We start from the raw sequence: 26,972 nt of genomic DNA, 5'->3' as shown, positions 1-26,972 counted from the left end.
TGGAATCTAAGGTGAGGCCTAAAAATTTTGTAGTTTTCACGACAGGGATCTTCTTTTTGTGTATAAATAGTTCAGGGTCTGGGTGGAGTCCCCTTAGATTACAAAAATGCATACTAACTGTTTTGGAGTCTGAGAATTTGAAACCATTATAGTTTGCCCAACCCTGAATTTTGTTTAAACATAACTGTAATTTCCTTTCTAAGGTGTTCATGTTTTTCCCATAAGTAAGAATGACAAAGTCATCAACATACAAAGAGCACTCTATGCCAGGGGACAGCGCATTTATGATGCTATTTATTTTAATGTTGAACAGGGTGACTGACAGAATGCTGCCCTGGGGTACACCCATTTCCTGGTCATGAGTGTCAGAAGCGGAGTTGCCCACTCGAACCTGAAATTTTCGATCTTTCAGGAATTCCTCCACAAAACGGGGTAGGTGTCCCTTAAGCCCCATAAGCGCCAGGTCACGTAGAATGCCATGTTTCCAGGTTGTGTCATAGGCCTTTTCTATATCGAAGAATACAGCTACTAGATGTTCTCTTCTGAGTAATGCATTTCTAATATAAGCTTCCAGCCTTACCAGGTGGTCAGTTGTTGTCCGCCCCTGCCGGAATCCGCACTGGTAGTTTGAGATCACTTTATTCCTTTCCAGGTACCACACCAGCCTACTGTTAATCATTCTTTCCATGGTTTTGCAGATGCAGCTTGTTAGTGCTATTGGTCGATAGTTAGCTGGGTCAGAGCCGTCTCTTCCCGGTTTAGGTATCGGTATAACTGTGGCTTTCCTCCAGCTGTTTGGGAAAGCGCCTGTTTGCCACACACAGTTATAGACCCCTAGCAGGACTGCCAATGAGGGTTCGGGAAGGTGCTTGAGGAACTGGTAATGGATTTCGTCTTCTCCAGGCGCTGTGTCATGTGACTTGTCCAGCGATTCCCTCAGTTCCTCAAGCGAGAACGGTTTGTTGTAGTCTTCATTGTTCTCTGACCTGAAATCAATGGGGTGTCTTTCCTCCCTGGTTTTGACTTTTTGGAACTCTGGCGTGTAGTGTGCAGTGGATGATTTTTCTGCTATTGAGGATGCAAGGCAGTCAGCTATTTCTCTGGGGGACGTGACAGTTCGTCCTTGGTTTTTCAAATGCCCTATTGCATTTGATTCTTTCCCTTTGATTCGCCTTACTGCCTTCCAAACCGCTCTAGCAGAAGTTTTGGCATCCAGACTGCCGACAAAACTTCTCCAGGAATTCCTTTTGGCTGACCGTATGGTTTGTCTAGCCTTTGCTCTAGCTATCCTGAATAGCTTTAGGTTTTCCTGGGAAGGATTTCTTTATAAATGCAGCCAGTCGTTTTTTCCTATCACCAATAGCACTTTTGCAAGCTGTATCAAACCATGGTTTGCTAGGCCGTTTTGGATTTGCAGAGGTTAGGGGTACAACTTTCCTGGCTATACTTAGTAGCTTGCTAGCAAAGGTATCAGCTGGGTTCTGTTCATGGAGGATATTTTCTGTGATATCCTCAGAGCATCTTTTTTGGAATTGTTCCCAATCGGCCTTATTCAGTTTCCACCGCTGAGGTCGTCCCAATGAAGGGAGATTGTTAGTAATGATGATTGGGAAGTGATCACTTACCCGTAGATCATTGCTAACTGACCATTTAAAATCGTCCATAAGTCCGGGGACGCATACGGTGAGGTCAATGCATGTGAATGATCCAGTTCCTGGGTGCAAGTAGGTCGGTGATGCATCATTAAGTATGCATAAATCATTTTGGAGGAAGATATCCTCCAGCATACGACCTCTTGTGTCGGTATTGTTGGATCCCCACATGGTGTTATGGGCATTGAAATCCCCAAGGATTAAATAAGGCCGGGGGAGTTGTTTCAATAGGTCCTCCATGTCTGTTCGGTTTAATGGAGCGCCTGGTGGTAGATACAGGCTGCAGCAAGTGATAACCTTGTGAAGGGTTATCCTAGCTGCTACGGCCTGTAGTGTGGTCTGTAGTTCTACCCTCTCATGGGGGATGCTATCCTTCACAAGGATACAGACTCCACCTGATGCTCTCTCTGCATCCTCAACATTCTTGGTGTAAGCACGGTAGCTTCGGAAGCTGATGCAATCTTTCAGAAATGTTTCCTGTAAGCAGACAGCTACAGGAGTCTCAGAGTCCATCAGTAGCTGCATTTCCTCGTAATTGGCCTTGAGGCCTCTACAATTCCACTGTACAATTCTGGAATCCATGGCTTATTCTAGATGACCTACTTGGAGCTATTTGGCCTTGGGAGGCCCCCGGAGGGGTTTCCCTTTATTCCAGTGACCTTGGTATTTTTATTCTTGGGTTTGGATGGAGAGGAGGACAACCCCCTTTTGGGGGAAGTCTTTCTCTCTGGAGAGGGGAGATCCCTCTGGTTAGAGCGGAGGTTATTTCCTCCTCTCTCACCTCGGGCATCCTCTCCGCTTTGATTTCTCCCCTTAGGGAGTTGGTCAACCTCTAACTCAGTAGAGGTTGGGGTGTCTGGCTGGGTTCTCTGAGGAGAACCTGTGTCAGACATGATGTCTCCGGGTTCTCCCGGAGTATTGGTTTTGACATGCTGCTCAGTCTCCATGCTCTCATCAGCGAGCACAGAGAACCTGTTCTTTAGCATGACAACAGGGCTTTCTTGTTTCTTCAGAGGTGTGTTCTTTGGCGGTGTTTTCTTCTGAGTTGGGGGAGGAGGAGGGGTGGTGGGGTCAATGTGTCCGTCTGTGTGGCTATGGATCTTCCTTTCTTAGCAACAGCCTGGGCGTAGGTCTTTGTCAAGCCGAATTGGCCCTTGGGTAGGGCCAGTACAGCCGATTTCGCCTGGCTAAAGGTACATCCGTTTCTTGCCTTGTACTCCTGCACGGCAACCTCCTGTTTCCACACAGGGCAGTCCTTGGAGTAGGCTGAGTGGCCAGCTTGACAGTTTGGGCATTTGAACTGGGCTGTGCAGCCCTTGTCCTCATGACCCTCTCCAGCACATCTGGCACACACAGTGTTCCTCTTACAGACTGCCGCGCCGTGTCCATAACCCTGGCACTTGAAGCACCTCATGGGGTTAGGTATGTAGGGCCTCACTGGAACTCGTAGGTATCCTGCCTTCACATACTCTGGCGGTGTCTTAGTTCCGAATGTGAGGATAATAGTGGCGGTTTTGACCTCCTCACCCTCCCTGCGCCTGGTAATGCGCCGGGCATGGGTGACTCCTTCAATGCCCTCCACTATTTCCTTCTCGGAACATTCCAGTAGGTCCCTAGAGCTGGTGTTCAGACTCTTGTGTGGCATGACTTCCACTTGGAGATCACAGAGTCTTCTGCATCTTAAAAGCCCATCAGAGTGTGTCTTGCTGTCTACTTCTACAAGGAGTTCCATTGTTTTGTGTAGCTTAGACACACTCTTGGGCTCTCCCACTACTGACTTGAGTCCCTTATAGATAATAAAAGGGCTCAACTTTGTCAGGCTTTTTCCCTCCTCTGTGCATCTAACCACCAGAAATGATGGCCAGGTGGCACAGCTTTTTGGGACCTCCTCTTTTTTATCGTCAATTCGACGTTTCTTGCCCAGACATAGGTCTGGGGCAAGTAGTTTTGTGTGTGTTTTTTTGTCCATATATATTTTGGTTAATTCGGCACCTGTGCTCCCCACCCGCCATCGAGTCCAACAAGGGGACGGGCCATTCGGATGTCCAGAATGAGCCCGCCAGGGCTACACAGGTGCTATACTCAGTCAGCTGCTACATCGGACATGTGTCCGATACAGCAGCTCCCTGATTGACCCTCCAGCCACCGCCCTCCAGCATAGGTCGACGACCTATGCTGGTAGCTCGGCATGACCAGCCGGTTGACCCAGAGCGGGCCATCTGGGTCTCAGGTCTAGGGGAACTTGGAGCCAAAGTATTGTGTTGTTGTGGTTTATCCTCAGATAGCCACCACTTAAACACCAGGATCTCTTTATCCCCCCTTACCCGTCGCAGTCCACGGCAAACGGACTGGTCTAGGACGTAGTGAGAATTTAAAGTTAAGGAGACAGTGTGATGATCAATGAAGGCAGACTTAGGAAAAGAGGAGGCAGACACAATGATAGAAAAGAAGTAGGGCACTTTTGAGCTCCAAAAGTGCTAAGGAAAGAGGAGCGCAGTTTAACGTCATGTCTCGGGACGGCTGAACACAGGGGTAGGTAAACACAACTAATTCCAGCTAACCAACTGAACACATGGGGAGGTAACAACTAATTCCAGCTAACCAACTGAACACATGGGGAGGTAACAACTAATTCCAGCTAACCAACTGAACACATGGGGAGGTAACAACTAATTCCAGCTAACCAACTGAACATAGGGGGAGTTAAACACAACTAATTCCAGCTAACCAACTGAACACAGGGGGAGTTAAACACAACTAATTCCAGCTAACCAACTGAACACAGGGGGAGTTAAACACAACTAATTCCAGCTAACCAACTGAACACAGGGGGGGGGGTAACAACTAATTTCAGCTAACCAACTGAACACAGGGGGAGTTAAACACAACTAATTTCAGCTAACCAACTGAACACAGGGGGAGTTAAACACAACTAATTCCAGCTAACCAATTGAACACAGGGGGAGTTATACACAACTAATTCCAGCTAAACAACTGAACACAGGGGGAGTTAAACACAACTAATTTCAGCTAAACAACTGAACACAGGGGGAGTTAAACACAACTAATTTCAGCTAGCCAACTGAACACAGGGGGAGGTAACAACTAATTCCAGATAACCTGAACGGAGAGGGGGTGGGGAATCAACTAATTCCAATACACTAACTGAACACAGACAATAGGCCAACTATCAAATGAGACAAACAAGAGTGTTGACGAGTCAACCATTTATGGAAAGAAATCCGTCTATGTCGTCACTGTCGCTAACCAAATGACAGTACAAAAACTTCTTCATAAGCAAACTTTGACTGTCTCTAAATACACAAACATTTGAACTTTTTAGGACATAAGTAATCCTAGTCTTTGTTTTGATGACGACGTTCTTGTCGCTATATAAAGTCTATGGTAACGGTAACGGTTCCGCCAGGGTCAGTATCTGAACCACTCGTGAAGGCCAGGAGTTGGACTGGTTGTCAGAGGCTATTTGAGACGCATGCCATTGGAAGCATTTTATAGGTAATGATGGGCTTAAGACAATTACCACTTCCGGCGTTAACAACCTTGAGGAACCTATGTCCTGGCCCCAACCACTCTTCTCAATGCTAATCCACCACGCGTTTGACAAATCCACCGAAGGCATATATCTTCATTCCAGATTCGTTCAACGGCAAACTTCTAAATGTTGCCAGACTGAGGGCCAAAACTGAAATCCAGAAAGAGATATGCTCTTCGCAGACGACGCAGCGGTGGTGGCACACTCACAAGAGGAACTTCAGTTACTAATGTCCCGCTTCTCTCAGGCCTGTAAGGAGTATGGCTTAACTATTAACACAAAGAAAACAAATGTTATGGGACCACCTGCTACAGCACCACCCTCCATCCTCATAGACGATAAGCTGGATGCCGTAAATTCTGCTATCTGGGATCCACAATTCAAGATGACCTGTCTCTCGAAGAGGAGATAAAAAAACGCATAGAGAAGGCTACCTCGACCTTCGCTAGACTCAGGTCAAGAGTTTGGGAAAACCAGAAGCTCACTACAGTGACCAAAATGGATTTCTGCAAGGCATGCGTTATGAGTACACTACTGTATGGTAGTGAATCATGGACCACCTACGCAAAGCAAGAGAGAAAACTGAACTCATTCCATTTGCGATGTCTCCGTAGGATCTTGAAAATCACTTGGAAAGAAAAAAGTGTGCAATACTGAGATTCTTTCACGAACAGGTATTCCCAGCATCTTTACAGCCCTTAGACAATGCCGCTTGCGCTGGTTAGGACATGTTCGTCGGATAGAGGACAAACGCATCCCGAAAGCCATCCTCTATGGACAACTCGCGACAAGCTCAATAAAAACTGGTCGCTTCCACCTCCGTTACATAGATGTAATAAAACGGGACCTCAAATCAGTGAACATCAATACTGACTATTGGGAAGACATAGCTCTAGACCGCACCAGATGGAGAGAGACAGTGACCAAGAAAGCTATGGATAGCGAAAGAACATGGGCCTCAGCCCTGGAAGAAAAACGGACAATGCCAAAAATGGCCAGCTCCTCTACCACCGAAACAAAAGCCACCTTAACCTGCGATATTTTGGAGTGTCTCTCCAAAATAGGGCTCCACATCCACAAGAGGAAGTGTGCGAGATGAAAAATATTCGTTCTACGACTGAAGGAGGCCGATGATAATAAAGTCTAACCCGAAATACACACAACAAAATGAATCTTTTACGCGCCAAATTCCTTTTTGTAAACTACCAGCACGCCAGTCTTATTCAAGCAAACATTAGTTCAATGTGTCCTGCAGTGTACTATTCACAAACATTAGTTCAATGTGTCCTGCAGTGTACTATTCACAAGCATTAGTTCAATGTGTCCTGCAGTGTCCTATTCACAAACATTTGTTCAATGTGTCCTGCAGTGTACTATTCACGAACATTAGTTCAATGTGTCCTACAGTGTAGCATTCACAAAGATTGATTTTAAAATCATTTCAAGTTTACGCTGTACAGAAGGTAATACTCTCATTGATTTCAAGAGACAAAAAATAGAACTTACCTGTTGTAATGTATTTAGCTTATTTCTAAGACATTCAATTGTTTCTTCAGATTTTATTCTAGCTGATTCCATTGTTTCAGAATGGCGCAAAATTTGTTGTTTTAACTGAAACTGAAAAAAGGAGACTTAATTCTTTATTTTTAAAAGATCAATGATACATAGAAAATATGAATTAAAATAACCCAAATTAGTACATATTTGAATAGATGAAGACTTAAGTTTGAGTGTTCGGTCATCAAGATAAATAATTTCATCAATTACAGTCATTACGATGTTGCAACTTGCCTGTCAATTAGGATACAAATAATACTTATGCAATATGATTTCAAAAGGAACAGAATGTGACAATTTGTAAAATATCTAGAGTTCAGCCACACTAGGACATGAGGACAATCATCGTCTGTAATTCCAGATGTCAAAGAGGCGCTGTAGTGAACTCAGTGGACGCCCATACGTCATATTCTTTGTCGTAGACTCAGAAAACTCCGCCCACCCCCTTCACATCTCCGCTTCTGCTTCGAGCGCGAAATTCATTAAATGTCATTGATTCCCAATCTATCTAAGACAACAGTTGTCCTATCTTTATCTGCCCTTTTCATTCAACTGTCAAAGACTCATTTTCATGCTAAATGTACCCAAGTCCTGGATAATATCATAATGACACATACAACGATAAAATAAGATTCAGAATGCCACTTTACCGACATATAAACATCTTTAATTCCATTATTTTCACTCTCATACAGCAAAAATAGTTAGAGTCTCTACACTTAGACTATATATCCAAAAAACCAACCGTCCTGCACTAGGAACAAAAAACACCCCCTTATCATGAGTTACATTATGTTTTTTCAAAACATCTCACCAAATAAAAACAACCCAAAACAATAACAGTTTTGAAACCAACAACCTGGATTGCCCCCCTTCTCCTCTACAGTAAACAGGAGACCCAGGCTGACCAGAACTCAGTCCTGACATTTCTCCCCCCTCTAATTTTTGTCTGTTTCTGGGTTCGTTTAAAACAGACAAACTTCCGATAAAGAGATTTTCCAAACGTACATATATCAACATGCAAATAAAAGTAATCTTGGTACTAAAACATAGCCTACAGTTTGTAAAAAAAAAAACCCACAAAAAAAAAAAAGATGTATCCACATGAAATGTCAATACTATACACAACCTGCTAGGCAATAATAATTATATGTAAACAAAAAAAATAGTCAGTGAACAAGCATATTTTCCGAAATGTAAATGTTATATACAACATACTAAGCAATTATAATTATATTTATATATATATATATATATACATATCAACATGTAAACAAAAAATATTGTGCAAACATATATTCTACCTTTTGTAGAAGGCGGTTAATTACATATCCCCAATCCTAGCAAACAAATAACTTTGAAATGAATAAATATTAAATGTCAGTTATCTGTAATCAATGTCATGTTGGTCTATTCTGTTAGTCTAGATAGAAAGTCAGCAATTACATTTAGTTTGCCCTTTAGATGTTCTACATTAAAGTTAAATGATTGTAATAATAGAGCCCAACGACAAATTCTATTATTCCCATATGTTGCGCTCTTCAAAAAGGCCAGTGGTCTATGGTCACACTGAATTGTGAATTTAGCGCCATATAAATATCTGGACAAGCGTTGCACCCCCCAAACAATGGCAAGGCATTCTCTCTCTATTACAGAATACCGTTGTTCTCTGGGCAACAGTTTTCTGCTCAAGAACTTAACAGGATGGAATATTCCTTTTACTTCCTGCAAAAGGCAACATGATATGGCTATGTCCGACGCGTCTGTTTGCACAATAAATGGTCTATTAACGTCTGGTAATTTCAGTATAGGATCCCGTGTCATGCACATTTGAATTTTTCTTAATGCCCGGTCACATTCTGGAGTCCAATTGACCCTCGTCGGTGTCCCTTTTTTTAACAATCCAGTAATTGGAAATACTATTTCCGCGAACGCTGGTATAAATCTGCTATAAAAATTAGCAATACCTAGCAAACATCGAACCTCTTTTTTCGTTTTTGGTGCTTTTATATTTAATACCTTGTCTCTGTTATTGGGTTCTGGGTATATGTTTCCTTCACCTACAATATTACCCAAGAAAGTTATTTTAGGATACGCGATTTCAAGTTTGCTTGGCTTGATAGTAAACCCATATTCTTTTAGCCTGGACAACACTTTCTCTAGTGCTATTAAGTGTGATGACCAGTCATGCCCGAATACACAAATGTCATCAAAATAAAACACAACATTTTCCAGTCCTTTAAGAATGGTCCTAATAGTCCGATTAAAAAAACTAGGAGAATTAATCAGACCAAACGGTAGATATTTAAATTGAAAGTGACCACTTGGTACCCTGAATGCAGTGTACTTCCTACTATTCTCTTCTATTGGTATTTGCCAGAAGCCTTTTGTTAGATCTATCTTTGTAAAAAATTTGGCACTATTAAGTTGTAGGAAAAGATCTTCTTGGTCTGGAATAGCCTCCGCGTCAAATTTGGTAACCGCGTTTAATTTCCGAAAATCTATGCAAGTACGTACTGTTGAATCTTTTTTCTTAACCAAAACGACAGGAAATGCATAGGGCGATTGAGACTCTTCAATAATGTCCATTTGAATCATGTTCTCTATCTCCTTGTCTAAGACATCTCTCATATGAATAGGAACTGCGTATGGCCTCAGTGTAATAGGCTTTTCTGTTGTGAGCTCAATGTTGAATGATTTAACCTTCGCTTTACCCGGTATATCAGTAATTATATCTTTATACTTCTCAACTAGCGTCTGAATCTGTTCTCTTTGGAATTCGGTTAATTCAGTATTGATACTAATATGTTCCCTGGAATTTGTACTCTCAAGAGTAGGTAACTCAGTAACTTCATCCTCTTGGTTATCATCTTCCTGGTCGGTTACAAGGGACGCTATGCACGCATGTAATAATTCTTCCCCTTGACCCCCATACAAGACATGAGACGCACTTCCCGAGAGTTGTAGATCACTATTTTCCTTACCCGTACATTCCGTGTTGTTTTTTTCATGATATTTTACTAATCTGTTAACATGAAGGATTTTTACTCGATTGCCTTTCTTTATTTTTACATTAAACTTGTTAATTCTTTTTTCTACTTTATAAGGCCCCTCCCAGTGCAAGGCTAACTTATTCTGTCTCTGTGGTTTCAGTAAAAGCACAGAATCACCTGTTTGAATATCTTTTTCTTTGCTATTTCTATCATAATACCTTTTATAATTTTCCTTACGTTTTGAGCTATTATTCTGAGCTATTTGACAAGCCACAGCCAGCCTACTTTTTAGGTCTAATAAATAGTCAAACACATTCTTTATTTCTGGTTCTACCTGTTGATTAGTAAAAAGATCTTTTAGAATTGACATAGGCCCCCTGACTTTCCTTCCATACAACATTTCATAAGGGGAAATGTTAGTAGACTCATTTGGTACCTCTCTGTACGCAAACAGAAGTGCGTTTATAGCTCTATCCCAATTCTTAGGTTCTGCTTCGGCCGTCTTTCTCAGCATGCACTTCAAAGTCCCGTTAAAGCGTTCTACGCCCCCATTTGACATGGCGTGAAATGGTGTTGATTTAACAATCTTTATTTTAAAAAACTGACATATTTCTTTGTATAATTCGGATCTGAATTGAGATCCATTGTCAGAGAGTATCTGTTCCGGGAATCCTATTCTAGTAAAAATAGCACTTAGAGCTTCTATTACTACTGGTGTTGTTGTATTAGGTAGTGGTACAGCTTCCGGCCATCTTGTTGCCAAATCAACCAACGTTAAAATGAATCTATTCTTCCGATCTGTCATTTGGAGTGGTCCGATGATATCAATAGCAACTTTAGCAAATGGAGTGGAAATAATATTCATGCGCCCTAGTTCTACCTTTCCAGCTTTTCCTGGGTGTCTACCTCTTTGACAAAGGTCACAACATTTAATGTATGTTTTTATATCTTTATCTACCCCAGGCCAAAAGAAATGCGAATATACCCGATATCTGGTTCTATTTATAGACATATGTCCAGCTAAAGGTGTAGAGTGTGCTATTTCTAATATTAGTTCACGTCTATTCGTAGGGATTACAAGTTGTCGTTCTATTACCCCAGGGGTATCTTTTCTCTCAAATTCTTTGTAAAGTAGACCTTCTTCCACTATAAATGATACCAATCCCTTTTTCTTATCTTCGACCGTTCCTGCTTTCGCCTTTTCCCATAATCTAACTAACGAACTATCATTTCTTTGATCCTCTCTAAAATCACTGTCCAATTCCATCCACTTACTTAGACCAATCCTGTCATTATCTTCCGATTTGACCCTATTGTCTTCTGCTTTCGCCATGGCCCTAGTAACAGCATTCCCATATAAAAATGCTTTAGCCTGATCAACATTTCCAATAATAATATCTGCTATTGGGTCCTTGAACATGGCCGCTACAAAGACTCCTTTTAAAAATGGAGTATCAATGTCTATCCAAGCAAGTGGATACTGAAAAGTTTGTCCATCTATTAATTTTAAAGTGAAAAACCCATCTATCTTCTGACTTTCTTCTATCAAACTTTCTCGGACCCCAATTATGCTCGCCCCTGTATCTCGTAGGACAGATACCCTTCGATCTCCTAAAAATCCCTCAACTATTTTCAATCCACCAACTGATTTATCTTTATAATCTAGAAAATTATATGTATCAGTGTGACATGCAAATAATCCCACTTGTTGCCCCCTTTCTGGTAATACTCTTAGTCATTGCTGTGTTGGCCCTCTATTCTCATTTATCTTTACCCGACACCATCGAGCAATGTGTCCGCCCTTTCCACATCTATAGCATATCACTTGTGTACCCTCTGTGTTTATATTATTCGGGCGACGACTGTTAGATTGACCAGTGGCACCAAAAGCTACATATGGGATATCGTTACTAGTTACTTTGTTACTTCCCTTTACAATATGTGTGGAGCCTTTCGTGGCATCTCTAAATTGATCAATACAGTCTAAGACCTCTTGGGCTGAAGTAGGCTTTCGTAGCAAAATATCTTTCAGGGCCTCAGAAGATAGCACACTGTAAAGTCTGTCTCTCATTATAAGGTCAATTATACCGTCTACTGTCATGGGGGTTTGTGATGTTTTAAGCCAGTTGTCAAATGTCCTTTTCAAATGGACATAAAAATCTTTCATATCATCCGTCTTTGGGGAAAGTTCATGCCACAGTGTTCGACAGGCTTCTTCTGTGAGTTGGGCTTGTTTTAGGAGCTCCCCCTTAACAAAATCATAGTCAGTGTTATGTATCAGTTTTGTTTGTATCATAAACAATTTTAGTTTTTCATTTAACTTGTGAGTGAGGACAAGTGGCCATCTTGTCTTGGGTATGTCGTTAGCAGTAGCAGTCGTTTCGAACAGTTCTAAGTAGAATAACAAGTCCTCGTTGTCTGTCATGCATTTTAGGTTTTTGTCTAACTGTTTATTCTGTTGTGGGTTGTCGTTAACTGTCATGTCTTTCTTATCCATTTCATGTTGTCTTGCTAGTTGTTTGTCCTCCATCTCTCTTATATGTCTTCTCTCCTCCGCTTCCCTTGTCAGTCTATCTGAGTCAATTTTCTGTTGGGCCTCTATAAATTTCTTTAACGTTTTGCCCTTAAACCCCAACATCTGAGCCTGGGCTACTATCTCCTCAAATGGACGAGGTATAAACTCTGACATTTTCCTAGAGCAGTGTCCTTTATTACAATATTACCTCACAAAATGATATACATACAAAAAAAATTAAAGCAAAATTAAAATAATACTAATACCTCTGTTCCTACTTATGTTGTTCAACTGGTACTCCAACAGGTTAAAGACAATTGTCCAAGGTTATCCACTAATGTGATTTCTCTTAGTCTATTTCAGGTAGATAATCCAACAGGTAATCCCAACATGGCTTTATACCTACGCGCGGTATCGGTACTTGGAATGTATCACAAAAGTTAAATTCATATAAGTATTATATCCAGCAGTAGCTTCTTCAGTATAATCCAAATAGAATGTACCACAAAAGTTAAATTCATATAAGTATGAGATCCAGCAGCAGCTTCTTCAGTATAATCTAAGGAATGAGCGTATTGGTAATCCAATTATAAGGAACGAAATTGGCCATGCATATACACTTATGTTTAGACGTACGAAGGGGTGCTACTATTACTTGCTAATAGTGAACACATTCGGCATGTTAAATCATTATTATTAGATAGTAACAGCCTAAAATACAGACGACGAGTTTCCGCTCCTTATGGACTTGAACTCTTTCATTAGTACACACTTGGAGATATGCTCTGTCTGGGTGCAGCAGATACTTCAGGTTACTGTACTCAGATATGCGCTGTCTGGGTGCAGCAGATACTTCAGGTTACTGTACTCAGAGATATGCGTTGTCTGGGTGCAGCAGATACTTCAGGTTACTGTACTCAGAGATATGCGTTGTCTGGGTGCAGCAGATACTTCAGGTTACTGTACTCAGAGATATGCGTTGTCTGGGTGCAGCAGATACTTCAGGTTACTGTACTCAGAGATATGCGTTGTCTGGGTGCAGCAGATACTTCAGGTTACTGTACTCAGAGATATGCGTTGTCTGGGTGCAGTAGATACTTCAGGTTGCAGTACTCAGAGATATGCGTTGTCTGGGTGCAGTAGATACTTCAGGTTGCAGTACTCAGAGATATATGCTGTCTGGATACAGCAGATACTTCACTGGAGATTGATGCATCCATCGCATGTAGTTGTTTTGGACAGGCCCCCAAAATGTCAAAAGACTCATTTTCATGCTAAATGTACCCAAGTCCTGGATAATATCATAATGACACATACAACGATAAAATAAGATTCAGAATGCCACTTTACCGACATATAAACATCTTTAATTCCATTATTTTCACTCTCATACAGCAAAAATAGTTAGAGTCTCTACACTTAGACTATATATCCAAAAAACCAACCGTCCTGCACTAGGAACAAAAAACACCCCCTTATCATGAGTTACATTATGTTTTTTCAAAACATCTCACCAAATAAAAACAACCCAAAACAATAACAGTTTTGAAACCAACAACCTGGATTGCCCCCCTTCTCCTCTACAGTAAACAGGAGACCCAGGCTGACCAGAACTCAGTCCTGACACCCATCTTCAGAACAGCACCTAGAACCTGTCTTTTCAAACATTTGTAGCGCTACTGCCGGTGACCTCGCATGAGCTAGTATAATCTCTCTACGAGTTAGAGATCAGACCAGCTGAGAGACCATCGCGCAGAAGTGTTAAGTTAACTCACAAGACACAATTTGGCCTTTTTGTCCCTCATGAAACTAGTTGATAGAAACCTTGGGCGGTATCCGAGCTAGGACAAAATCTTCCATAAATCATCGCAACTGATCGTATCAAAAGCCTTATGTAGATCCACAAATGCAATGTTTTGGTCCAGGTTCTGCTCCCTCCATGCTTCCAAGTCTTTAAAATGGGAGATGTTGACCTAATAGAAATTCTAATAGATCTGTTCACTCTATGTCGGGAAAAATGCGTTGTTTCTTCTGACCTTCACGATGTTGTTATTATATACATATACAAAAGGGTAACTTGACAAGCTTCAACTATTGATGAATTATGTTTCTGTCAGTAGCAGGAAGGGAGGCGCGGTGGCTGAGTGGTAAAGCGCTTGGCTTCCGAACCGGGGTCTCGGGTTCCAATCCTGGTGAAGACTGGGATTTTTAATGTCGGGATCTTTGGGCGCCTATTAGTCAACCCAGCTCTAATGGGTACCTGACATTAGTTAGGGTTGGTCGTTGTGCTGGCCACATGACACCCTCGTTTACCGTAGACCACAAAAACAGATGACCTTTACATCATCTGCCCTGTAGATCACATGGCCTGAAAGGGGAACTTTGCTTTATTTTACAGTAGCAGGAAGGATCTTTGTCATATTTGATTGACTTTATAGTGGAGAATGTCCTAATAAATAAAGCTTTTGAGCTGGTAGATGTACATCTAGCATGCGATAAATATAAGATGCCATAATAAGCAACGGAAATAATAATGTAGTTCTCTTCAGTAGCACGTGTATGTATACGTATACAGTTCTACTATTTGTCAAGATGAGGTTATAAAATATGTAACTATATAGAGAGAGAGCTGGACCAATGGTTCAATGACATCTGATTCACCTACTATTCGTTCACGATAAATGGTTAACTCGATATTGGTTCACCCGACAATAATTTAACAATTTTATTTGTTTTGCCACAAAGCACAAGTGCCACAAAAACAAACATTACAAATAATAATAGTCTACAAATAACAATCTCAAAATGAAAACTAAAGAAAAGTAATAATGATGTAAGTAATTAAAACATTATAAATAATAATTATAACAATTGTATTGGATATGATCTACATATCTCTATGTATGGTAATAAGCATAACTAACTAGCACTTTTTAAAGGTTCATTTCGAGATTTAAAAAAGGTCGATATTCTCGTTATTAATATAAATCTTTTTTTCCTTAAGAAAACGCCAATATTCTCTAGGATTCTTTCCTTTTAATTTTTTATACTATTCTTAATCTTATCAGCATGTGTTGAAAATACTATTGATTCTTCTAGCTTTAAAACGTTCTTTTCTGTTTACACTGATATGTATACTCATGTTTTTATTCGGCTTCTTACAATACCTCTATTCAAGTCATATCTTCATGGAGGGCGAAACCTGGACGATCTCAAAAACGGCTCTAACAATTTTTCTAGAAATTTAACAGTTGATGTATAGTGCTGAGAAAAGAATTACTAGCTCGTTGTAACTCTTGTTTGACCGTTATAATTTTTCAATTAAAAAAAATATGTAAATTTAACTCAAGAACTATACTTAGATTACTATTCACGGCAGAGACAAACCACAAGTCTTGTGCAAACGACTTCCGCCTAAGAGTGCAGAGAAAGAGCTAACAGTGCACACTTTCTGAAACATAGTTGTTGGCGCTAAAACGTTCTACAGCAGTGAGTATCATGAATTGAGTGGCAGGATTGTTGCTTTTATTGACTTGATAGATCTACTTGTAATCACTGACGGCACCTGATAAGTACATACAAGTGATAGCACCAGAGAAGTGTACCAGAGAAGTGTACCAGAGAAGTGTACCACTTGTAAACCGAATGGTAGGGGGAATGGCAGGGCGAACTCAAGTTCCAACGCCCACTTTTTGTTGCCTTAAGTATCATTAATGCATCGATCTTTGTTGTAAATGTCACATGTGACAACCTGGGAATTAAGATTTTTGGTGCGGCATTATCCCTATTAATATCCCAGGGTTCGCATTTAATAGGTCGTCACTATGACACCTTCTCTGTAGAGCGAATGGGTCGGATGCACACAAATGAAAGATAACAATGGAACCCAAATGTTTAAATGTAAAGAAATAAAATGTTTAATGAACAAATGATTCAAATGTTATGAAATATCAAATTCAAGAAAAATATAGTCAAATAGGGAGATGTTAGTCAATCATTGCCTGTGTGACCACATTGTATGTGTGATTGTTAATCTTCAAGGAAATAACAGGTAATACGTTGTTTTTTTTACACAGCAAGAACTAAAAGAAAGGTCATTGAGTGAAGATTAATTGTTGTTGTTTTTTTGGTGCTGTTTTTTTTTAACAAAGAAAAATATGTAAATGTATATAAAATAGCAGACATTCACACACACACACACACAAAACAAAACAAAAACAGCACTAGGGCTACGCTCTGAACACGCCTTTCCCTTCTGACTCATACAGTCTACGTAGATCTATCTACTCATACGATCCGCATCTAGCATCCTGTGACAGGGGAAAGTTGAGACACTTTCAACAACCAAGCCACCTTGATGAGTCTCCCTCCGCTAGTGAACTCAACAAGGAAGGAACTCACACCACTACAAACTTGAATAAAATGATGGAAAAACTCAGACATAAACAAGAAACTCCATTCTCACATTAAGGCTCAGAAAAAGGACCCAAAAACTACTTAAGGAGATCTTCATTCTTGTCACCCTTGAGGAGTTGGCACTGAGTGCAGTGCTTCCTGCTCTGTACTACCAATGTTGTTAACTTATTGACAATTCATTCCAGTATTATGCCAAAGTTTATTGATTCTGTAATTATGTTTTGTAAGAAAATGCTCTTACATCTTGTTCCTAGCTTCATGTTGTTACACAATCCTTGTATTTATATTAAATGCAACTAAGATATTGCCACTGTCATTAACATAACATACGTCGAATTAATAAGTTTCAGTAGGATTTTCTCTCTAAAAAATAAAATATTACCAGTACGACTCTAACAGACCCCTATGACTAAAATAGAGAAGTTGTCGCAGGCAGAGACTCCCCGAATTCTGACTCTTCCAGACATGATTGTCACCTTGACGATGAGAAAGTTCCGGGTCTCAAGGGAGGCAATCAAACATTGTTAAAGGAAAGAAAAAAAATTATTATGACATTAACCCTGTTCTTTCTTTAGGAACCCTTGCTGCATTCTACTAAAAAAGAGGCCCACAAAAGTGACAGTAAAGCCCAAAAAAGGGGCAAAGAAAGCCCACAAAAGATGCAAAGAGAAGAGGCCTAGGGCCCAAAGATTCCTATGATGATAAAGCTAAAATTGAATAGCGCAAACGCTGAGGTTTCCTTAAACAAAGTTTTTTGTTCAGCGGACACAGTAAATGAATAGCATCCTTGCACTGATTCCAAGATCAAACAATAAACGTTAGGTCATCTGTATTCAACTTTGTATCTCTGCACAATTAATATGTTAAATTAAAAACTAGACATAATTTCAAAGGGCATAGCAAGCAAAAATTTAGCTATATTTGTTTAAAACTATAAACATCAATTGAAACAATCAAATGAATAGATATTAAGCTTTACTGATTACCCTAAAATATTCTTGTTCTTCTGTTAGCCTCTTCCTCAAAGAATCTTTCATTAAATGATCATCATTTTGGTATTTGTTTGTCACTTGATTGCTATCACTAGGTACAACGAATACATCAGTTACATTCTCCTTATTGTCTGACTGAAATAAATATAGCGTTGTTTTTTTTTAAAAAGTAAATCATAAAAATAACGTGAAATAAATCTATAATATAAAGTAGAAAGTAAGGCATATGTATGTATGTATGTATGACTCATTTGGGCGCATCCATTGCCTTTCGAGACAAAAGGAGCCATATATATATATATATATATATATATGGATGTGTGTATGATGTGTGTATGTATGATTGTATATATGTATGTATGTATGTATGCATGTTTATCGCGCATGAAAAGCAAAACCGTTTGACCAATTTTGATAAAACGTAACATAAATGTTTCTTGGATACTAACGGGAAAACTAAGATATGTAAAGTAGCCATAGAACAAACTGAAGACCCTAAAAAAAAAAAAAGATGCCCAACTCTATAAAAGTATTACATTTTCATGGATCTAGGACTAGGTCATATAGCAATGCTTACAAGAAACAATACCGAAAGGTCACGCGTGCGCAAAGCAGAAAATCTCGCGAAGGCTAAATGTTAGATCTAATTCTAGGATCTACACTTCGCATAGTTTTTTATTTTAACACATGAACATGCTAAATATAGTCCATTCATTTAATCATTTTATCAAACTAACCTTCAAATTTAAATTTCGTTCCCTAATGCTGCGACTTTATCTATCTTGACGTACATTTAATAACCATTCATCATACCAAGCGTTTCTTACATTAGACACTATCGAAAGGTCACGCATGGGCAGGACAGAACCTCTAGCGAAGGCTAAATCTAGATCTATTATTTGCAAAGATAGTTTTTACGTACCTATACTATAAAGTAGAATGTAAGGCGTATGATTGTATGTGCCGAATAGAAATCAAAACAATTCGACCAATCTTGATGAAACTTTGCACAAATGTTTCTTGGGTGCTAACTGGGACCGTGACGTATGTATAGTAGCCCTTAAACAAACTAAAAACCCTCAAAAAAAAGTTGCCCAACTCTATGAAAGTATGCTATTTGATGGATCTAGGCTATACTTACCATGTTGACATGAGAAAAGATCAAAAGGATTTAGATCTAGATCTAATTTAAAAAGAATTACACTTTGCACATATAGTTTTTTTACTTTGACACATGAAAATTTCAAATTATAGTCTATTGATTTCATTATTTAATAAAATTAAGCTTCAAATTTGTGTTTCAAAAGCATTTTTACATAAATTCTTTCCTTATATCTGCGAATTTAGAATTCCTGACGTACATTCTTTCATTAGACATTACCCGAAAGGTTACACATCTCTCTATTCCTAGGTCTAAAACTCTAATTCAACTCTAAGATGATAGAACTTCTCTTCGCAAAGATAGTTTTATACTTTAACATATGAACATACTAATTATAGTCCATTCATTTCATATTTTAATCAAATTAACATCGAAATTTGTTTTTCTAAAGCATTTTGAAAAACACTCGTTCGCTATGTTGACATACTCACAATAGGCCTAAAAACATTATAATAGCTCCATTCATTAATCGCGTACATCTAACAAAAAAGTTCACGCATGCGCAGAACGAACTCTCTATTCAAGCCAATATTTAAATTAAAGGGAAACTAGATTAGTCTAGATCTAAATCTATCTCTAACTCAAGATCTAATTCAAGATGATAGGTCTACTCTATACTTTAACACATGAACATATATAATTGTCACAGTCTCAGTTGACATTGCCTGATTTAATGTTCACGTCATGTTAAGAGTTTAAAAGACACGTGGAATTCCTGATGTAGAAAACAGGAAGTAGAATGAATAAAGTTGACTTTGAGTTCAGTCAAGTCAGTCAAGTCAAGTGGTATTCTTTAGACCGGGTGGTCAAGTAATATTTCAGTCCGCAACGGACAGTAGCGACTTAGACAAGTCTGTAGTAATTTCAGTTAGAAAGTAACTTGTGGGCAATTGTTGCCAGTGGTCTTTTTGAGACATGTATTAGTTAATCTATATTTCTGCACAGTGTTACCCGCTGAGATGCGGACGTGATTTGTAATCTACAGAGTTTAACGTATTGGATATATTTGATGCCGCTGTTATGCGGATAGGATTTTTATTTATTATTTCTTGACTTCTAGCACTAACAAGGAGTGCAGTATTATTATGTTGTAAAATAAACGTTATATCTGTCTACTGAAACGGACTTAAGTCAGTTTGTAGTGTATATAATTGTCACGTGTTAAGAGTACTCCAGGAAGCAAGAACCCAGCATTTCACGACATTTGCATTCTTCAACATTACACCATTTAACATCATTTACAATAATAAAGTCTATTCATTTCATATTTTAATCAAATATATGTTGGCCTACAAAGCAAATGTTTTTATTTGAAAAAATGGATTCATACTATTTTTACATTCACTCTTTTCGTTTAATTGTTTACAAATACTCTCAGTGACTCTATCGACAGTGATACGCAAATTAAGACCCGCGGGCCGAGGGTAATATATGTCTAGTGAATATATAAAATATATCTATTCATTTCATTTTTTAATCAAATTAACCTTCAAATTTGTGTTTCAAAAAAACATTTTTTACATAAACTCGTTTGTTTTAGCTGCAAAATGTGACCTTAAGCCGTCTTGACTTACATTTTAAAAGCATCATTCATACGTCGCGCACACCTTACATGCACAGTGTAGGTACACAATGACGTGACAAGATGAGGCTCTATAATGAAGGATATTAATAACATAGAATACTTAATTAATAAGACGATTGTGTCCTTAAATTCACTCTTAATCAGATCAGGAATGTTTCATGAACATTTGACCTAATTTAAACAAATGAATCTAATTTGAATAAATGTCTTAAACTTTATAAGACCAATCCTTATAAGTCTTTATAGTTCAGATTTCGTTGGATGCAGATCAACATGAATTCAAAGTGCTTCTAGTCATTGAGTGATTAGGCTACTATGGCATCCATATTTCTTATATTCTAGAACTAGATCTACATAAAATTAAAATAATTTGTAGCAATTAGATTTATACCTCAAGGAACAGTCTTAGGTCCACTACTATTTTTAATTTACATAAATGATTTACCAAGCTGCATTAGTTCAGGAACAAAAGGGACATTATTTGCAGAACAATAAAAACAATACAAGATACAGAATTTTTACAAAGAGAATTAGATGAATTACAGAAATGGAAATCCAATTTATTGTTATAACCTTGCCATGCACACCGCCATCCAAGATAGTGCAGAAAGAAGGTGCGCACTATTAGACACTAGACTAGGAAGGATGTTGACATAGGTGACAAACGATTTCCGCCCAAGGAGAGAGCGAATATGGAGATGCTGTGATCAAGGCAGATGCCCCTTTGTGTTTGTCATGTCTCCGTGTAAATAAACGTCTTTGTCTCGTTGAGTTGCCTCACTCCAGTTATTACATTGGTGTCAGAAGTGGGATTATAGGCGACTCAACGAGAGGAGGTAGGATTCTAGCACAATGGCATCTTTGAAACAACTAGACCAGCTTTTAGTTAAAGAACTAAGGCAGGAACTTCGTTACAGACGCCTGAAGCGTTGTGGTAGCAAGGAGGCGCTTACAGCTCGTCTCCGGCAAGCCCTAATTGATGAAGACGAAGATCCGGAGACCTACCTATTTGAAATTGAACCGGAGATTTATGAGCTTAATGGCAAGATAAATGAAGGTATTGATGCAATGTGTGAACAAATTAACAGTATGGGGAAAAATGTTGATAAAATGGTGTCTCAAGTAGACTCGTTGGTAAAGGAGCAGTTGCCTGTAGACTCGTTGGTAAAGAAGTTGCGTGGTCAAGACTGTGGCTGCACAAACAGTGGTGACGGAGACGCTGGGAATTGGAGCGCCGTCTGTGTCTGTGTTGTGGGCAAGTCTTGTGGTTGTGACTTTCAAGACGAGAAACGTGACAACGATTGCTGTGATGATCTCAACGAGATGTACCGAAGCGAAGGGAAAGAGACAAATGAAGAAACTGAAGACTGTTTCGTGCCTGAAGCGTTTGTTCCTGTTGTACCTGTTACAAGTACCTCAATGAGCCGGACAGATCAAGACAACGTTGGGTCTGCGTTCAAGCCTGTTGCTATGGACCTTAAAGACCTCTGCCAATCTGTCGGTGCTCACGAGGGAAATTCGAAGCTTGACAACTGCATCCAGAAGTTTACCATGAACTGTACGTGTGGCGCATCACACATAGAATTTAGATGCCAAGAAAACCACCAACAGGGCATATGTACTTCTACCATCATCATCGACATTGGCATAGATGAATGTCAATCAAACCACTCTAAATCTGAGCTGTCAAGAGGAAGACATTTTCCACTTGAACCTGAAGAGACCTATATTCTGGACGTGAGACTGTTATCTGAGGATGACTTCGGTGCACTGGACTTTGTTTGCAACGTGGCTGCATGTGAACCTGCAGCTCCCTTGAGAGGCGTCTGTCGGGAAGGTCTGCTGAGACAGCGTGTCCGATTAACGTGCTGAAGAAAACAGTGCTCGACACTATCTCTTTGTGTGTCAAACGGCCACGTCATCGTCGCAACAACAGCCTGGTCAACTGGAGAAAGAGAAAGCGGCACCAGAGAAAAACAGTGCGGATGCCTTCGTGAGGAACACGCTCCCTGCCGCCTGTGAATCCCACGGATAGACCTCCACCTGAACTGTCAAACCTCTACTACACTGTTTCTTTTCGGGACGAAAAGTGCTAAGAAGGGGGCAATGTTATAACCTTGCCATGCACACCGCCATCCAAGATAGTGCAGAAAGAAGGTGCGCACTATCTGTGACTAAACAAGTCGGATGTTGACATAGGTGGCAAACGATTTCCGCCCAAGTAGAGAGCCAATATGGAGATGCTGTACTCAAGGCAGATGCCCCTTTGTGTTTGTCATGTCTCCGTGTAAATAAACGTCTTTGTCTTGTTGAGTTGCCTCCCTTCAGTTATTACAATATGTATTTCCACCCAGAAAAATGTCAGTTATTAAGAGTAACAAAAAACTAAAACAAATTTATTCCACTTATCTAATTCATGATAAACCAGTAACACAGACTAAAAACGCAAAATACCTAGGAGCTATTATAAACGAAAAAGTGTCATGGAATCCCCATATTGATGAAACTATTGAGAAAATCAAACAAAGCATTAGGGTTTATTACACGAAATTTCTATAAATCAAATAAGAACATAAAACTGAAATGTTATTTGACCTTGGTTAGGCCAATAATAGAATATGGAACATCCTCTGTTTGCGACCCACTAGCGGATCCAGAACTTTGGAGTGGGGGGGGGCGATTTTTTACCAAACCCTAACCCTAACGCCCAGTAAACCCTAACCCTACGCATAAACGTGCACACACACACACACACGCGCACACACACACACACATATATATGTATATATATATATATATATAAATATGAGAATAAAAAAAAAGCAGCATTTCTCAACCTTCGGCGAAAAACAAAACAACTGGGGCAGCGCTATAAGGTTCTCTGGTGAAGTTCGGGGCGAAGCCCCGACGCCATAAGCGTTTTCTTGCTTTTTTCACTGCAGAAACGCATTCTCCTGACAAGTACAGCTCATTCTTCACAATGTAGTTCGGGGCGAAGCCCCGACGCCAAAAGCGTTTTCTTGCTTTTTTCACTGCAGAAACGCATTCTTCTGATATCTACAACTCATTACCAATAAATGAAGTTTGGGGCGAAGCCCCGACGCCAAAAGCGTTTTCTTGCATTCTTCTCTGCAGAAACGCATTCTCCTGACATCTACAACTCATTACCAATAAATGAAGTTTGGGGCGAAGCCCCGACGCCAAAAGCGTTTTCTTGCATTCTTCTCTGCAGAAACGCATTCTCCTGACATCTACAACTCATTACCAATAAATGAAGTTTGGGGCGAAGCCCCGACGCCAAAAGTGTTTTCTTGCATTCTTCACTGCAGAAACGCATTCTCCTGACCTGAAGCTCATTATTCATACTATTAATAAACGACCTTTCGAATAATGTTGTACTTGAAAAATATTCTAATTTGAATTTATAGGCCCATAATACATTGCAAATAAAACCGATTTGTTCCTTGAAAAGATAGGATACCCCACGTATTTAGATTTATGCTTTGAGGATCGCCGCCAAAAAAAAACTTATTCGATAAATAGTATTCAAGAAAACTCTGGTATAAATTGTGAGTTATAGTCCCAAATTTATTTAGCTAGAAAAATATCAGATTGAGTAAAGGTTGGGAAAAGGTGACTATGAAAATGTTATTTGAGTTTAGAACTCATCTCAATCATGACTCTTATACTGAAAAATTTCGTTTGAATTCTAACTTTTCCAATGCAAAGTCTTTCTTAAAATACTTATGATAACTTCATGTGAAATTACAAAAACTCTGTCTGGAAATGGGAATGGCGGTAGAGTGAAAACGATTAATCCTCGCTCCTTTACTAATTTCTGCTAAAGATTGCATTTGGCATTAAAGAATAGGTATGGGGCGACTCGATATAAGAATTTAATTTATAGTATATATAAATTATATTAGTGACAGATTTTTTTTAATTTTGTAATTTCTTAACTATAATACAAAAAGAAAAAGTATTGATTTGTCCGATGGGGGAAATGCGATTGCATGTATCGCCCCTCCCACCTGGTACAACCCTTTTTCATTTAAATTTACTAATGATACAATTTGAGATTAGAGTGTGGTACGACATATTTACAATGGGTCACATATCAATATGTAGTTTATATTATATAGATATTCAACTAATTGTATTCACAAAACATGATTCTCCACAAAAATCGGACCGCCCCCCCCCCAGCACTCAGAGGACTAGAGTGGGGAGGGCAGTACATGCAATCGCCCCCCCCTTACCCCACCGAATCGGCCAAAATACCAGAAAGGGAGCGACATAATATAAAATTTATATATTAATTCAACTAATTTTGTTCACAAACTATGATTTCTCCATAAAAACGGACCGCCCCCCCCCTCACTCAAAGGGTTTAGGTGGGAAGGGCAGAAGAGGTATTCGTCCCCCCCCCCCACCAATCGGCAAACAGGGAACAACATAATATAAAGATCGGTTAAAATATCAATAACAAGTCACAAGAATATAGATATTTAATTGATTTGTTAGCAGGCTGTGATTTCTACCAATAAATTGGACCGCCCCCCCACTCGAAAGTGTAGGGGGGGGCGGGATTGATACCATCGCCCCCTCCCGACACCACCAAATCGGCCAACATACTAGAGGGGGGGCGCGAAATAATCTAAAAATAGGTTGAAATATAAATAATTAGTATATATTTTTAACATAAGTAATAAATTCGTATACAAATTGTGTGAATCCTATACTAAAGTTCGTCCGCCCACCCCCCCTTCGGGGGGGGGGGTCGGCCGAGTGGGGGGGGGGGGGGCGATCGCCCCTACCGCCACCCCCTGGATCCGCCAGTGTTGCGACCCCACAACTCAAGAAAACATTAAGAAACTGGAGCATACACAAAATAGAGCAGTGAGATTCATAACAAACGAATATTCACATTTGACTGGAGTAACACCTTTAGTAAAGTCATTAAATTTGGAAACTCTTCAGGACAGAAGACTTAAAGTAAAGTAGCAATTATACATAAAACACTGAACCATGAACTTCAAATACAAAACCAAAACCTAATAAAGTACTCAGAAAGACACAAAGATAAAAGTTACATTCCTTGTTCCAAATGCTCCTTCTTCCCTAGTGCTATTAGAGCATGAGATAGGTTGTCCAAGTCAGCCAGGAAAATCAATCACTTGGTAAAATGTAAGTCATTGATTAACATGCATGACTAGATTGACCTAGCACCAAGCGTAGAATGTAACCATCTTCTTTTTTGTAGTAACGTCTGTATTTCATGAGATATTCATGTCACTGCACCTGAACGCTTGTTCCTTGCACATTTCTCATCCTGATACCGATTCCAGTTCTTTGTTCCAATTCCTGTTTACGTCAGCGAATGCTAGCGAACACTGAGTATACACCTGGAGTCAGTTCTCAGCCCAAACAGCCTTTATATCGTCTACAGCACCACAGCAGAAGGCTAACCATCTGACAGGATAGCAACTAAACTATGGAATATGAAGACAAGCCAAGTCTTACAAACAATAGGGCACTCATATCCTAGAACCGGGGTCGGCAACCTGCGGCTCGCGAGCCACATGCGGCTCTTTGGAAGTGAAGCTGTGGCTCTTTAGTTAAACAAGCAAATATTATTTATTTTATCGAATTTTGGTAATCAAGATTATTAACAGCATTTTGTCAAAAGCACTCTACCATCGTCATTTTAAAGAATTCTTAAACGAAATGGAGACTAATTATTCCGACCTCCTTCTTCCCCCCACCTCCCCCCACCAAAAAAAATTGCTATGACTTTCCAAATTTAAGTTGATGAAACGTTTTGCTTTGTGCTTGAGAGAAATAAATACATTTCTAAATGAAAAAGGCATTTATCACATCGAATTACAGAACGACAAATAGTTGCAAAAATTTTACTTTATGATCGATATAACAGAGAAATGAAATGAGCTGAATCTAAAACTGCAAGGAAAGGGAAACCCAGCCTATGTTTTGGTAAAAGAATTGATTTGTTTTGTAAAAAAAATGAATTCTTTTTGCAGAAGAAATTCAGAGCGGTCAATTACTTCATTTTGAATGTCTAAAGTAGTATCGTTATAAAACCAATGCAACTTTTGACACGAATTACTTCAGCACTTATACAAAAATCAAAGATGAATTTCTTGACAGATTTGAGCAGTTTAAAACCAACAAAACCTTTCTAGCATTTCTAGTACATCATCTCAACGCAAAAGTAACGAAATTCAAATCTACGAATTTGGAATTGATACTGAATCTCTAGAAATTCAATTACCGGTAATGGATCTAAAAAAGTGAAGCTTTGTGGGGTGAAAAATTTACAGAGTTGAAAAGCAATTTAGAAGTCCAGAAATGTATGTACGTAACGCAACAAAATTGGACAGATTTAAAAGGAATGCCGCGAGTTGATTCGAAGCATGAAATAATATTCCAGATGGCTACAGTGAGGTGAAAAAGTTGGCATTTGGATTGCTGACTATCTTTGGATCGATATATTATGTGCAAGCAAGCGTTCTCTTGTATGATTACA

The 26,972-nt window shown here is 39.4% G+C and overlaps 1 protein-coding gene across 14 annotated transcripts in view; it reads right to left on the bottom strand.

Annotated features, from left to right (window-relative positions):
- The window catches only part of LOC106073466 (centriolin-like), a 276,342-nt gene that overhangs the window by 17,479 nt on the left and 231,891 nt on the right, over positions 1–26,972 (bottom strand). For 13 of the 14 annotated variants that reach the window (XM_056040843.1, XM_056040842.1, XM_056040844.1 and 10 more), the window contains 2 exons: positions 17,673–17,813; positions 6,712–6,822 (listed from right to left, as the gene is read on the bottom strand). In XM_056040843.1, the coding sequence (XP_055896818.1) occupies positions 6,712–6,822; positions 17,673–17,813 (252 nt within the window). The remainder of the gene's footprint in view (positions 1–6,711; positions 6,823–17,672; positions 17,814–26,972) is intronic. The other variant, XM_056040852.1, reaches the window with a different exon arrangement.

This window comes from Biomphalaria glabrata, chromosome 9 (assembly GCF_947242115.1).
Source record: "Biomphalaria glabrata chromosome 9, xgBioGlab47.1, whole genome shotgun sequence".
Classification (NCBI taxonomy): domain Eukaryota; kingdom Metazoa; phylum Mollusca; class Gastropoda; family Planorbidae; genus Biomphalaria; species Biomphalaria glabrata.
This window is presented reverse-complemented; position numbering and strand designations above follow the sequence as displayed.